Source organism: Erpetoichthys calabaricus, chromosome 15 (genome assembly GCF_900747795.2).
Source record: "Erpetoichthys calabaricus chromosome 15, fErpCal1.3, whole genome shotgun sequence".
Lineage (NCBI taxonomy): Eukaryota > Metazoa > Chordata > Cladistia > Polypteriformes > Polypteridae > Erpetoichthys > Erpetoichthys calabaricus.
In genome coordinates this window covers 4,961,886-4,978,166 of record NC_041408.2, presented here as the reverse complement: position 1 = coordinate 4,978,166, position 16,281 = coordinate 4,961,886, and the positions used below count along the sequence as shown (strand labels likewise).

At 41.1% G+C, this 16,281-nt stretch overlaps 1 protein-coding gene across 4 annotated transcripts in view; it reads left to right on the top strand.

Moving 5' to 3' along the window:
- Nucleotides 1-16,281, top strand: part of LOC114666051 (1-phosphatidylinositol 4,5-bisphosphate phosphodiesterase beta-4) — a 275,642-nt gene that overhangs the window by 247,949 nt on the left and 11,412 nt on the right. For 2 of the 4 annotated variants that reach the window (XM_051919276.1, XM_028820764.2), the window contains 6 exons: nt 711-786; nt 2,022-2,197; nt 8,870-8,971; nt 11,540-11,597; nt 11,708-11,794; nt 12,063-12,099. In XM_051919276.1, the coding sequence (XP_051775236.1) occupies nt 711-786; nt 2,022-2,197; nt 8,870-8,971; nt 11,540-11,597; nt 11,708-11,794; nt 12,063-12,099 (536 nt within the window). The remainder of the gene's footprint in view (nt 1-710; nt 787-2,021; nt 2,198-8,869; nt 8,972-11,539; nt 11,598-11,707; nt 11,795-12,062; nt 12,100-16,281) is intronic. The other 2 variants (XM_051919278.1, XM_051919277.1) reach the window with 1 other exon arrangement.

Below are 16,281 nucleotides of genomic sequence, written 5' to 3'. Positions count from 1 at the left end.
TCCTGATTGCTTAAATAGTCCTGTGACGGCTGTGATTGATTAATAGTGAACAGGTGTTTTCCAGGTTTGAGGTTGCAGTCTCCTTCCATCATCAGGGACGGCATTCACTGATACACACATAAACAGCAAACGGGACAATGGAAACAAGACGCATTCAGTACTGACATTTGACAACACTAACTATGTAGCCCCACTACAAAGTGAGGGAGCAAACAGAAGACCAACTAAGTCAGGGCCTCAAACTCCAACCAATTTCACTCCTACCAGTTACTTAATGAAGCGCTGAGTCTCGTCGTTGCTGCTTGTTGCTGCTCTCATTGTGCAATAGCAGAAATGTCCGAAATTGTGGATTTTCTCTTTTCTAAGAGCAGATCAGCATTCCTGAGACCTTCGCCTTTCTTTATTTTCAGATATTGTATGATGGACACCAGTTGTTTTGGCTCATTTTGTTTCTCGTTATTGTTTGTCTGCTAATTAAGGAAAAAAGAAACAATTGAGGGGCCTGAGTCTTCAAGAGCAAGTAAATTAAAATGAATGTAAAAGGAGTTAATTAGCAGCAAAAATGGGTCACTAATTAAGAAAAGGGTGAGAATGAAAACCTGCAGCCACTGCGGCCCTCCAGGACTGGAGTTGGGCACCCCTTGTTGTGAAGCATTCTGTGTACGCCAATGCTCTCCACAAGCACAATTGTATTTGCTTATTTTTTTTAGAGAAAACAACTGCCTGGAAATGAAGAAGGAAACGGAAGCCAAAATCCAGAAGCTGTCCTCAGAGCATAAAATAAAGGTAATTCAATGAGTTAAAACCATGCTTATGGTGCTTAGTTATTCCAATAAACAGTTTACCATGTTCACATAACACTAGCCGCGGTACCTGGCACTGCCATGGGCAGAATAAACTACAGGTGGCTTCACTAAATCGGATCCCCATGGGGTAAAATTTTGACCCTAAACCAAACTTTCACTGACCAAATGGATTTGTGCCAAGTCTCGTAAACAACAACGACAACAACATTTATGTCTTTAGCATGTTTTCCATACCAGGGATGGAGCTTAAAGTGCCGTACAAGATGCCAAAGAAGGCATGGCATGCAATAATAAGCAAATTAAAATGAGATAAAAACAAGAATGCATAAATAGTGTGCGAAATGGAGTCCTGTAGCGGGGCGAATGATGAGGCAGGGCAAATTTCAAATGATTAGGGTGCCAACTGGGCAAAATAAAACATTTAAACAAAACACTCGCTTGATGATGTTGTGTCGTCGAGACAGTTCCCCTGTTACAATGGTCAGTTCAACAAGACACACACACACACGCACACACACACTCTCTCTTTCTCTCTCTTTAGCGTTGTCAGGTCCAAATGAGACACCACCTTCCGGGAATGTCTCCTTCTTATACTGAGTGGATCGGAAGGGGTGGGGCTTCATTGACTTTGTTGCCATCAAGGTCCAGTTTCTAAAGGCTGTGAGGGGGAAGAAGCAGACAAGACCATTAGTGACAGCACCCCCTCTTGTCCTGGGGTGGTACCACATAGCTTAGGTGAGCCAAGAACTGATGCCTTAATATTGGTATCAGTCATTCATGGAAACATCGGCCTCAAATATCAAAATCCATCACCTTCGTTGTTCACTACTTTCACAAATTTTTTCATCAGTCCAAATTTTGTATGAAGAGCAGACAAAAATATCTGTTGGCTTGAGAAGAAGTTTATGCATGATGCTTTTCTGCGTACGGAGCTGCCAGTTCTTTTTCATGTAATGAGACTGTTTAGCTCAGGTATCGCTTTATCAGACCTTGTATAAGAGCTGCAGAGCCACGGCTTTGAGATCACCGCAGATGTTCCAGTTATACTTGTTGTACAATATATGTATACTTATAATATAAGAGGAAATCATAATTATAGGTGATTGTAAAAAAAAGGTAAATGTTAAGAAAATTCAAACACAATTCTGATCAGCGAGACAAAATCCATAAGATGTTGTCCAGTCTTATCAGATTCTTGCTTCTGTTTTTTTACAGGTAAAAGACATTGTTTCTCAGCAGACAAAGGAATGGACAGACATGCTCAACACACACAGCAAAGAGGAACAGGAACTGAGGGAACCACATTTGGCGCAGCAGTGGGAGCACCTCAGGAAACTCTTAGTGGCCGCACAAGAACAGCAGACCCAGCAACTCAAGCTCATCCATGACAGGTGAGTAAAATATTAGACAATGGCCGGCATTCCTTTTAGTTAACACAAGTAAGTAGGTGCAATGTAAAAGACATTACAGTAATATTGAAAGGCACTATGATAGATAGATAGATAGATAGATAGATAGATAGATAGATAGATAGATAGATAGATAGATAGATAGATAGATAGATAGATAGATAGATAGATAGATAGATAGATAGATAGATAGATAGTGTAGTTGGCAGGATTAGATAGATAGATAGATAGATAGATAGATAGATAGATAGATAGATAGATAGATAGATAGATAGATAGATAGATAGATAGATAGATAGATAGATAGATAGATAGATAGATAGATAGATAGATAGATAGATAGCGTAGTTGGCAGGATTAGATAGATAGATAGATAGATAGATAGATAGATAGATAGATAGATAGATAGATAGATAGATAGATAGATAGATAGATAGATAGATAGATAGATAGATAGATAGATAGCGTAGTTGGCAGGATTAGATAGATAGATAGATAGATAGATAGATAGATAGATAGATAGATAGATAGATAGATAGATAGATAGATAGATAGATAGATAGATAGATAGATAGCGTAGTTGGCAGGATTAGATAGATAGATAGATAGATAGATAGATAGATAGATAGATAGATAGATAGATAGATAGATAGATAGATAGATAGATAGATAGATAGATAGATAGATAGATAGATAGCGTAGTTGGCAGGATTAGATAGATAGATAGATAGATAGATAGATAGATAGATAGATAGATAGATAGATAGATAGATAGATAGATAGATAGATAGATAGATAGATAGATAGATAGATAGATAGATAGCGTAGTTGGCAGGATTAGATAGATAGATAGATAGATAGATAGATAGATAGATAGATAGATAGATAGATAGATAGATAGATAGATAGATAGATAGATAGATAGATAGATAGATAGATAGATTTTAATTTAGTGTAGTAGGCAGGATTAGATAGATAGATAGATAGATAGATAGATAGATAGATAGATAGATAGATAGATAGATAGATAGATAGATAGATAGATAGATAGATAGATAGATAGATAGATAGATAGATAGATAGATAGATAGATAGATAGATGGCGTAGTTGGCAGGATTAGATAGATAGATAGATAGATAGATAGATAGATAGATAGATAGATAGATAGATAGATAGATAGATAGATAGATAGATAGATAGATAGCGTAGTTGGCAGGATTGGATAGATAGATAGATAGATAGATAGATAGATAGATAGATAGATAGATAGATAGATAGATAGATAGATAGATAGATAGATAGATAGATAGATAGATAGATAGATAGATAGATAGATAGATAGATAGATAGCGTAGTTGGCAGGATTAGATAGATAGATAGATAGATAGATAGATAGATAGATAGATAGATAGATAGATAGATAGATAGATAGATAGATAGATAGATAGATTGTACAACCAATTATACTATTTATAAAGGTTGCCTGAGTAGCCTTCACTGTTTGCACAGGAAGGTGACAAGGATTATGGACAAAAAGCACATGAAAAGAGAGACCAGTGCAAAGTTAAAGTTCTTAAAATATCAAAGTCTTTGGATTTTAAATCAAAAGTTCAAGTATGACAAGACGCCACAGCAATATGCTGGCTGTCACCTGTTGTGGATTAGGAGTCCCAAGCATTAATGAATTCCAGACACTTCCAGTAGTGCCCACTAGAGGGTGATAATCACTCTCCAGCCCCAGCTGGTAATAAGGGCAAGCAGCAGATCTTTATAAAATAAAATTTTAAATCTTCACAAAAATTATTCCACACACAGTAAAGGTCTGTAGAGCACCAAAGGCTCTGAAACAATAAGGTAATCCAAAGCAAAAAAGTCCAAATACAGAAATTGAAAGAATGATCAGCAAACAGAATGATGGCCAGTGAGTCTAAAGAATCATAAATCCTACAAATCTCACAAAAGCACAAGAACTCAACACTCTTCAGCGCATTTGAAATGAACCAGTAAGAAGTGTGGGAAACCCTCCAGGTGTACAAGGTGGAAGGAAGTCCTGGTGGTGATTGGCAGGTGCCCCTGCCTCTTGGTGGACCACACACAAAACACATGGGACATAACACAGGCAGCTTGCACAGTTTATAAAATCAAAAACAAAGCATAATGCACATAAACAACAAAAGGAACATTAACATAGTCAACATGAATCAAAATTGAATGAAAGAGACATGAAACATGAATTTTGGGAAAAATCCTGGCTGAGACGTGAGAGCAACAACAAGGGTTAAATTCACTGTGAGTCAGAACACTGACATTCAGAATACGGCGGCCTTTTGAGGATTTTCAAAGGAAACGTGGCAGGAGGGTAAAAAGCTTTAAAAACGAGGGCGTAAAAATTGGAAATTGCCTCAAGGGAAGATTGAGTAGGAAAACAAATATGGGAAGTTAACAAAACGAGTAAAGGAACGGGACTGACTGCGAGCCTAGGAAGAGGCGAGAATGCGCGGTAAGTGCTGGGATAAGGGCTAGCGTCTGTGTGAAGTAAACAAATAAATCAATAAGCTTGTGATGAGACCCTTTCATGTCTTTGAATTGCTGATAAAGGACACCTGCCCAAAGGTCAGCGTGGTCCTGCCTGACTCTGACATGCTGCCTCAAGCACTCAGTCACGCCATCTTTGGTCTTTTTTTTTTTCCAATTCTCTCGGCTGTCGTTTTCAATTTTTGTTTGTCTCTCGAGTCTCCCTTTGATGAGCAAGATCTTCATTACCGGCGAAAACCAACAGGTCAAAGTGATTAGAGGAGAAAGTCACAAGCGCCCTTAAAGGCTATCACAGTCTGATACAGGGCGACACATTTCATTATGGTTTTCTGGAATTCCAACCCATTTTGGGATTCAAGTAAACATGAAGCCCGTTGTGCAGGTTGATGACGGGTTGGTAGAGCTATAAATGTGAAGGGAGGTGTCGACTCGTCTCCATTTTATTCACTTGGCTTGGAGATTGTCGTTATATCCATAGGCTGAGCAGATCTGAACAGACCCCTCCATCCTTAAGAACTGCAGTATCCTGAAAACCCCCAGGCCATCTACGACCCTTGGCCCTCATGATTCATCAAGCAATGCTTCGTATTTAGCCAGAATGATCCTACGATAAGGTTGGCAAAAGATGGCGACAGAAAGAGATGGAAAAGTAGACAGTTTTGTAGACGCCGCTCCCAAAGTGAGCCACCAGTCTCAAATTCTGTGCTCAGGCTTTGAATTGCCAAACCATTTCAGGTCACACATGCAACCTCGTGAGACAGAGAGAGAGAGATCATTCGAGGAGCATCATTAGAAGACGCCCAAATCATTTCAGCCGTATCATGATCTGCTAATCCAGCGGTTCTCAAACTGTGGGGCGCGAAGTAACAAAAAAGGAGGCACGAATGTTGCCATATGTGGCGTAATTTCGCTATTTGTAGGAAAATTTTAAACTTGTAGCAGTGTATCTGCAGCAAAAAATATAGGAATCGATTTTATTAGGGTTTCAAAAAAACGTTAGTGGGGTGCGATTAAAACTTATGAAAACTCGGGTTGCAAATACTTAAAGGTTGAGAAACGCTGTGCTAATCCATACAAGGATTCCATTCCTCGATCACTTTTTGAGGATTCTGGGTAGCTGTGATTATACCTTTGGTGGCTTGATGATCTGATTTTTGTCCTAAACTCGCAAGTACTGTAGAATATCTTGGTGCAGAAAAAAAACAAAGCAAAGGAGAACCAAAACTCCACCTCGTTAAAGTATACAAATAAAAACGTCTGTTTAGGAATACACAAACGTTGGCCTCCACTAAGCTTAACCAAAGTTGAGACATTTAAAAGGAACTGTAAACCAAATGGTCACAACTTAGCGGGTTAAAAAAGAAAAAAGCATTTTGGTGAAATGTTCCACGTCTGCAAATCATAAGGATTTAAGTAGTAACAAGAAAAGCAAAATAAAGATCCTAAAACAATGACAGGTTCTAATGCTAACCCTAAGAAAGAAGATTAGGAGTGAAGGCCTCAGGGTCGAGTCCGCAAGGGCTTGCTTGGCTCATCTGGCAGGACACGTTCTGAGGAAATCTCTGACAATCCCAATGTAGAAGACGCTAAAGACTGCAAAATTTAACAACGCAAAAACTAGGAGCAGAACAACAACAACAACAACATTTATTTCTGTCGCACATTTTCATACAAGTAATGGAGCTCAAAGTGCTTTACATGATGAAGAAAGAGAACAAAGACAAAGTAAGAATTAAAATAAGAGAACACTAATTAACATAGAATAAAAGTAAGAGGACAGAAATACAAAAAAAAAAAACTCCAGACGGCTGGAGAAAAAATAAAATCCGCAGGGGTTCCAAGGCCACGAGACCACCCAGCCCCCTCTAGGCATTCTACCTAACATAAATGACCTCGATCAGTCCTCATGGTATTCAGGGTTCTCATGGAAGGACTTGATGATGACGGTCATGTGGACTTCTGGCCTTTAATCCATTAATGTAGGGACATCACGGTGCTTTGATTAGGTGGTGGCAGCAGTGCAGGTCGCCACCACAGAAAACTGGAAAAAGAACAGAAGAGAGAGTAGGGGTTAGTACGGATTTTGGAGCCACCATGAATAGTAATGATAATTAATTGATTATGCAGAGCATCAAGATTAAATTAAAATGAAGTTATGAGAAAGCCATGTTAAAGTAATGAGTTTTTAGCAGTTTTTTAAAGTGCTCCAACGTATCAGCCTGGCGAATTCCTGTTGGCAGAAGAACGCGGTATGGACCCTGTGAAAGGAAACACCTTGACACGACAAGACGATTTGGGTCATCCTCCCTGTATACTTAAAGGGTGACTGAAAAAGTGGCAAAATATCAATTGAGGTCTTTACAGACAAGGGTCCAATACGGAACTGACTAACAGTGGGACTATGGCGGCTTTTAAGGTCGGTCATTGGGCCAAGGAGCTGGAAGTGACGTCATCAGGCCCGGAACTGGACGTAATGTCATCAGGCCCGGGCAGAATTTCCTGATTTTGTTCCGCAGGGATAAAAGAGTAAAGATTATTGTACTGGGGTGGCGCAGTAGGTAGTGCTGCTGCCTCGCAGTAAGGAGACCCAGGTTTGCTTCCCGGGTCCTCACTGCGTGGAGTTTGCATGTTCTCCCCGTGTCTGCGTGGGTTTCCTCCCACAGTCCAAAGACATGCAGGTTAGGTGGATTGGCGATTCTAAATTGTGCTTGGTGTGGGTGTGTGCCCTGCGGTGGGCTGGTGCCCTGCCCAGGATTTGTTCCTGCCTTGCACCCTGTGCTGGCTGGGATTGGCTCCAGCAGAACCCTGTGACCCTGTATTAGGATATAGTGAGTTGGAAAATGACTGACTAACTGATTATTGTACTCTGCCACCCCCTGGCCTGGCATGGAATTACCTTCTTTTGAGCCCTTTTGCTGCCTCCCATGCACACGTGGGTGAAAATCCCTTCAGTGAACTGATGCCACTCCATTCAGTGCGGCTGACCGAAGCTTTAAAAGTCCTCAGGTGCTAAAACACACTGAATGAAAGCACCAGGGACCGATAGTTTGATTAAAGCGAGGACTGTGAATACGAGTGAACTCCCAGTAAGCAGATCTGTGGATGGAGGCCTCCTACCAGTTATCTTGTAAACCACCTTCTGGGCTGCCATACCAAATATGAGCATATTAGAGGAAACTGGGCATCTGCAATGAGAGTGGAAGATCAGCATGGCATCGCAGAACAGAATATTTCACTTTTAGTTAGTTTTTCCTTATTAGCCATATTTTGGATGACATTATTTAAAAAATAATAATTTACTTATGTCGAACCACAAGCATCTGATGATCTCTCCCAGATTAGCATGTCCCCACAATGAACTTCAAAGGGAAACTGTGGCATTTGATAGCAACGAATGGTGCAAAATCACCCAGCAGCTGGCTCGCACAAACTATTTTCTGTCCCATGCGCCAACTACAAGGCAATTCAAATGGATTTTTTTTGTTTAGAGAAAATATTTTTTTATTGGGAGTTTTGATCAACACCAGAATGTACTTAATTAGTATATTAAAATCCCACACTGACTTTACATCAGCGTCAGGAACACATTTAGGCTTTGTCACTGTGGCAGTCTGTGTTATAAGAGTCTAACCTCTTCTCAATGGAATAAGAGAAAACACCTAATAGCATAATAAACCACAGACTGGCCGAAAGTAATGATCAGCAATTACAAAAGAATTAACAGGAACTAAAGCTACAAAAGAACAATTCAGAACAAGAGACAAGAATAAAATACAAAAGAAACAAACGAAAAAGCAAATCTCAGGGACTTCATTAAATGAACTGAAGAGCAGCTCGATGATGGCAGCCTGGTTAGCTTGTCCTCCCTGTGCCCCTGTGACTGTTAACTCCTAATCTAACAGACTGTACCCGGCCCTCTGCCCACACCTTCAATAGAAATGGATCAATACACAAATTCATAGTTTCTGCTTTCTAATTTAATGGGCGAGTTTCGACACCCTTCTTAAAATTCAACTTGACTTATAGACAGCTTCTAGGGGATACATTTAAAGCTTATATTTTTCATTTGTCTCTTTATTTTATTTATTTATTTATTTTTATTTTTTGTCATATAAAAGGCAGAGCAAAGAGATGCGGGCAAATCAGGCCAAGACTTCCATGGAGAACGGCAAAGCGATCAGCCAAGATAAATCGATCAAAATTAAAGCGGAACGGGAAAGGTAAGTTACAGTGCGTGCTCCGTCGTTAGATTAGATTAGAGGAACTTTATTAATCCCTGGGGGCTCAGATATTGATGTCTGGGGGAGCTGCGCGCTTTCTAGTGAATGCAGTTGTGCTGTGAGGGGCGTTTCTTAGAGTGTGGTAGCGGCCATTGCTGGTTTACAGCAAACATTTGGGAATATCCTAAAACAAAGGCGATAAGGTTGGGCAACACTTTATACACACATATATATATATATATACAGTGCATCCGGAAAGTATTCACAGCGCATCACTTTTTCCACATTTTGTTATGTTACAGCCTTATTCCAGAATGGATTAAATTCATTTTTTTCCTCAGAATTCTACACACAACACCCCATAATGACAACGTGGAAAAAGTTTACTTGAGGTTTTTGCAAATTTATTAAAAATAAAAAATCTGAGAAATCCCATGTCCATAAGTATTCACAGCCGTTGCTCAATACTTTGTCGACGCACCTTTGGCAGCAATTCCAGCCTCAAGTCTTGTTGAATATGATGCCACAAGCTTGGCACACCTATCCTTGGTCAGTTTGGCCCATTCCTCTTTGCAGCACCTCTCAAGCTCCATCAGGTTGGATGGGAAGCGTCGGTGCACAGCCATTTTAAGATCTCTCCAGAGATGTTCAATCAGATTCAAGTCTGGGCTCTGGCTGGGCCACTCAAGGACATTCACAGAGTTGTCCTGAAGCCACTCCTTTGATATCTTGGCTGTGTGCTTAGGGTCGTTGTCCTGCTGAAAGATGAACCGTCACCCCAGTCTGAGGTCAAGAGCGCTCTGGAGCAGGTTTTCATCCAGGATGTCTCTGTATATTGCTGCAGTCATCTTTCCCTTTATCCTGACTAGTCTCCCAGTCCCTGCCGCTGAAAAACATCCCCACAGCATGATGCTGCCACCACCATGCTTCACTGTAGGGATGGTGCCAGGTTTCCTCCAAACGTGACGCCTGGCATTCACACCAAAGAGTTCAATCTTTGTCTCATCAGACCAGAGAATTTTCTTTCTCCTGGTCTGAGAGTCCTTCAGGTGCCTTTTGGCAAACTCCAGGTGGGCTGCCATGTGCCTTTTACTAAGGAGTGGCTTCCGTCTGGCCACTCTACCATACAGGCCTGATTGGTGGATTGCTGCAGAGATGGTTGTCCTTCTGGAAGGTTCTCCTCTCTCCACAGAGGACCTCTGGAGCTCTGACAGAGTGACCATCGGGTTCTTGGTCACCTCACTGACTAAGTCCCTTCTCCCCGATCGCTCAGTTTAGATGGCCGGCCAGCTCTAGGAAGAGTCCTTCTGGTTTTGAACTTCTTCCACTTATGGATGATGGAGGCCACAGTGCTCATTGGGACCTTCAAAGCAGCAGAAATTTTTCTGTAACCTTCCCCAGATTTGTGCCTGGAGACAATCCTGTCTTGGAGGTCTACAGACAATTCCTTTGACTTCATGCTTGGTTTGTGCTCTGACATGAACTGTCAACTGTGGGACCTTCTATAGACAGGTGTGTGCCTTTCCAAATCATGTCCAGTCAACTGAATTTACCACAGGTGGACTCCAATGAAGCTGCAGAAACATCTCAAGGGTGATCAGGGGAAACAGGAGGCACCTGAGCTCAATTTTGAGCTTCATGGTAAAAGCTGTGAATACTTATGTACATGTGCTTTCTCAATTTTTTTATTTTTAATAAATTTGCAAAAATCTCAAGTAAACTTTTTTCACGTTGTCATTATGGGGTGTTGTGTGTAGAATTCTGAGGAAAAAAAATGAATTTAATCCATTTTGGAATAAGGTTGTAACATAACAAAATGTGGAAAAAGTGATGCGCTGGGAATACTTTCCGGATGCACTGTATATATATGTATTTACTGTAAACGAGCAAAGACTCGGGTAGATCAAAGAAATGTTGGGGTGCCAACCAGCTCACCCCAATTCATGCAACGTTCGTCCCGACTGAACAAAACAAGTATTCGAGGGTGCAAAACAGAACACATTAAGGAAACATAACCGCCTTCTTGGCTTCAACAGGTCAGGGGCTCGGTAGAGTGGATCTTGATGCTGGAGCTCCGTTCTCAGGCTGCCTCAAGTCCAAATGAGACGCCTCCTTCCAGGGACGTCTGTTGACTTGTAAGGGCTCTGATTGGAAAGGGCGAAGTCGGTTGCCCTGATTGGCATCTTCTCAGCACTGTGGCTAAGAGACGAGGTGTTACCATTCACAACAGCACCCCCTCTCACCCCGGCGGGGGTATTACCTACCTATGATGAGCCCAGATGGTGATCCTCTGACGCACATTAGCAACTGTATTTATATACTGTAATGTGTTTTAATGGTAATTCATGTTATAATTTCTGTGCAAAGCTGCATTCTCTGGAACGTGTTATTTAAATAGGTAATAATAAGAGAAACAATAGTAATTATTATTATCTGTTATAATAAGTATTTTTTGTATCTTCAGCCCTGTGTAACATTTTGCCTAAATGGATAGAATGAAGTTCAGAATTGCTTTTCATAAAAAGTGCTCTTAGGACACTTCAGCTTCCTCTCTTTTGCCATTTACAGGAGAGTCAGGGAATTGAATAGCAGCAATACCAAGAAGTTCCTGGAGGAACGGAAAAGGGTAAGTGCATCCATGGAGGATCCTAGGGAATTTTCTAAATTATCGTGACAAAACTTTGGTTAAGGTCCACCCTCCTGTAAATTTCCTAAACTTGGTGTTCTTTCCCTCAGCTGGCCATGAAGCACTCCAAAGAAATGGAGCAACTTAAGAAGTCTCAACTGGAGCAGCTAGAAAGTCTCGAGAAGCAAAACGAGCAGGTGGGATTCATCTCTTATTTATATGGAAATCCTAGAGCAGCTTTTTCCGAGTGTCCTTTGGTATTTTTTTCTTTAAACGATATAACCGTGTTAGCGGGAGGAGAGGTTTGGGTGGTACAGTGGAAGATGACGTCACCATCATGTGTATCCATTTTGTATTATTTTTTCCTTTTTTCATTGATCATTTTGTGTATATGCATTTTTGTCATTGGCTTATAATGTTTGTTTTCTTTTAATTTCATTGATTTTAATGTGTTTTTCTGTACAGCTTTTGAATTCACCTCATGCAGTGTCACACAATCAAGGTAGGCCTTGTCATTCCTAACCATTATGCCATCTGCTTGCTTTCTGTCACCCTCTGCTTGAACAAAAATTCAAAAGAGAGATAAGACAATCAACTGAGAAGGATGTTAATGAATTATTAAGCAAGATGTCTGTTAAAGGATGTCATAATTTAACACGGAAACCTTGAACCTGCTTGATCTAATGTGTTGTTTATGGGGCCTATCCTGGCAGCATCGGGCACAAGTTGGAAGCCAGCTCTGGACAGGATGCCAGAGCATCTCAGAATCCACTTATTTGACTCCAATACGTGTATCTCAGGTAAATTAATGGAAGGAATTAAAACAGGCATTTTAATGAACAGTCAGCGAGGGTCCAGACGAGGGAGGTCGTGTTTTAAAAACGTGCTGGAATTCTATGAGGAAGCAACAAAAGGATACATCTGATATCATTAATCTGGAGTTTCAGAAAGCATTTGAAAAGGTGCCACCTGAGAGGTGGGCATCAAACTTAAAGAAGTGGGAGTTCAGGGTCTGGTGTGTAGATGGACACAGGAGGCAGACGGTGATGGGGTGTGGAACTCAATCAGAATTGGGTGAAGTTAAGAGTGGTGACCAGCAGGGGTCAGTGCTGGGGCCGCTGCTATTTTTCATATAAATAAATGATTTGGGTAGGAATAAAAATAACAGACTGGTTAAGTCTGAAGATGATACCAAGATAGGTGGATTGGCAGATAATTGAGAATCTGTTGAATCAGCACAGAGGGACTTGAACAGCAGACAGGCTTGGGCAGATGAAATTTAATGTCAGTAAATGTAAAGTATTACACATAGGAGGTAAAAATGTGAGGAATGAGTACACAATGTGAGGTCTGCAAATTGAAAGTCCACCTTATGAGATGGACTTAGGTGTCGTAGTGGACTATCAACTGGAGGTCAGTGTTCAGAAGCCATTAAGAAGGCTCACAGAATGTCAGGTTATATAGCGCCTTGATGTGTGCAGTACAAGTCCATGGAAGTTCTACTCAAGCTTTATAATACACTGGTGAGGCCTCATCTGGAGTCCTGGGTGCAGGTATGGGCCCACCAGACATAGCAGCACTGGAGAAAGTCCAGAGAAGAGCGATGAGGCCGATTCCGGGGCTACAGGGGATGAGTTATGAGGAAAGATTAAAAGAGCTGAGCCTTTACAGTTGAAGCAAAAGAAGATTAAGAGGAGACCTGACTAAAGTGTTTGAAATGATAAAGAGAATTAGTCCAGTGGATCGAGACGGTGACTTTACAATGAGTTCAGCAAGAACATGGGGACACAGCTGGACACTTGTGAAGAGCACATTTTGTGCAAACATTAGGACGTTGCGCTTTACACCGAGAACCATAGAAACATGGAATAAGTGACCAAGTAGTGTGGTAGACAGTAGGGACCAATCAATGCTCTTCAAAATAACATCAAATTAAGTCAAATGGACTGGTGAGCTTTGCTGGGAAGATTGGCCTCTTCTTTTCTGGATTGTTCTAATGTTCTAAAAAAAAAAAAACCCCACCAGGCCAGTATAAACTTACCAGTTAATCTAATCTGGACATGCTTGAGGAAATTTGCACAGACTCATAAAATAAAGAAAAAACTCCACACAGATAAAAACCAGGAATTAGACCACTGAATTCAAGAATTAGTAGAAATCATGCGTCGTCAGCCTGTGATTCTCCAGATCTGCAGAGAGAAGGAGAGGAGAGACATTAAGAAGCAGTGCCAACCCCACAACTCAGGGTGAAATTGCAAGTCAACAAATTCTGAAGTTCCATATATATGTACAGTTAGGTCCATAAACATTTGGACAGAGACAACTTTTTTCTCGTTTTGGTTCTGTACGTTACCACAATGAATTTTAAATGAAACAACTCCGATGCAGTTGAAGTGCAGACTTTCAGCTTTAATTCAGTGGGGTGAACAAAACGATTGCATAAAAATGTGAGGCAACTGAAGCATTTTTTGAACACAATCCCTTTTGTTTTTGATCTCCATCTCCAGATCACTTGCGTCAAATTCCAAGTCCATCAAGTCAGAATCCGGTTCAGCAATAATACGTCAAACGTCCATGTAGTATTTTAATTCGCACGTTTGCTTTAGTCTCTTGCCAGATGTTGATTCCATTTTAGAGGTTGTTTGCTATTCGTTACTCATACACATGCAGGAAATCGAAGTTAAATCAGCAAAGCTACTTAACTTTCCTTCTAGCAAAGAGAGTCGAACTAAAACGTAAGGGTGAGTTTTGTCGCAGTTTACAGCCGATTAACGTCCTCTACCCCTGAGTTTCGACAAAAGTTGACATCAGCCCTGAAGGAGTTAAGAAGCGTCTGAAGACTCTCTTGTTTAATGACTTTCCCTCTAACTGAGATGCTAGGTTTTTATAATCTAGGAGTCGTAACTCACTTGTAGTTTGTTCTGAGCTTTTCACTCGCGGTGATCCTTGTCCCATAACACTTGTCCTCCAAACAGTCCCGCAGACTGATGTCGACCTCTTTTGTAAGTGTGAACACTGAAGTCAAAACACAACAGGAAAAACACCAATTTAAAAATAAAAAGCAATTTCTTTATTTTTTACTCTTGGTGAGTTAAAAGGACTGCGAGACTACCCCATAGCTCAGGCAACTGATTTGGGTTCAGACAGACTGCTACCAAAAGAAAAACATTTCTCTCCTTTAGCACCTAGCTTGTTCATTAGACAAAGAGAGAAAAAACATAGCAGTTCATTTTGAGGTCATACCTAGATTGCTGTAAGTGACGGTTACATCCTGATTTATTACATACAGGAGTATACCAAAATAAAGAGTTATCAGGCATGCGCATTCCTAAGGAATACACCCTTCTCAGTATACACACAAGACCAATTTAAGCAGTTTCTTATAGTTCATTACATTAGTTATAAAGAGATTACATTCTTATAGCTTTAATATCTTCATTACATTATAATTGTTTGGTTAGATTAATAATCCTTATTTATTAATTCACTAGACAAAAAGCCCGTTTCGACAACGTAAGATGAAACGGGCACGAGTGGAATAGTAAGTAATAAGTATAAGCACCACAAACCTAATATAGGTGTATTGAATGAATGCGTAATTAGGCCTGGAGCTGTAGTCGAAATCGCCTTTCAGGCCTCTAGAGCTTTAATCGAAGTCTCCTTTCTCTTTGAATTTTTGCGGCCGTAAATCCGCCGCCTGCCTCGATGTTGGTCAAAGTCGCCTTTCCTTTTGAATTTTCGCGGCCGTAAATCCACCGCCTGCCGTGATGTTGGTCGAAGTCGCCTTTCTTTTTGAATTTTCGCAGCCGTAAATCCGCCGCCTGCCGTGATGTCGGTCTCGTAAGGTTTTTTGGGCAGCTGCGCAGAAGGCGACTGCGCATTCGGCTTCGGACGGACCCTGCTGCGATGTTGGTCAAAGTCGCCTTTCTCTTTGAATTTTCGCGGCCGTAAATCCGCCGCCTGCCGGGATATCGGTCTCGTAAGGTTTTTCGGGCAGCTGCGGAGAAGGCGATTGCGCATTCGGCTTCGGACAGACGTGAGTGAGTGAGTGAGTGAGTGAGTGAGTGAGTGAGTGAGTGAGTGAGTGAGTGAGTGAGTGAGTGAGTGAGTGAGTGAGTGAGTGAGTGAGTGAGGAGACTGGCAAATTATATATAAGATAAGTGACATGTTTTCTTATAATATTAAACAAGAGTAAAGAAACGATCACATTGATTTATAATATCACAGGGTGTTCTGTTAGTATCAAGAGGTCAGCATTTTCTCATAAAAGAATGTAAGTTAATCATATAATTCTGTGCACAAGCTTAATTCTTTTTCTACCTAAATGATGAACAAATTCATATAGAAGTAATAAATCATATAGCTCTGCCGCATGATTAATACAAAATACAGTCATTGGTATTTGTGAGTTAAATACTTATAATCATCTGCGGTGGGCTGCCACCCTGCCTGGGGTCTGCTTCCTGCCTTGTGCCCTGTGTTGGCTGGGATTGGCTCCAGCAGACCCCTGTGACCCTGTAGTTAGGATATAGCAGGTTGAATAATGTATGGCAGAGGCGGCCTTTGGGGGTGGCGACTAGGGCAATCGCCCCAGGCCCTGCGCCTGAGGGGGGGTCCCGCGATGGGAGATTCTTTTGTCACCGTCAGCTCATCATACAAATATGCGGGGCCGCTGCAAGACATT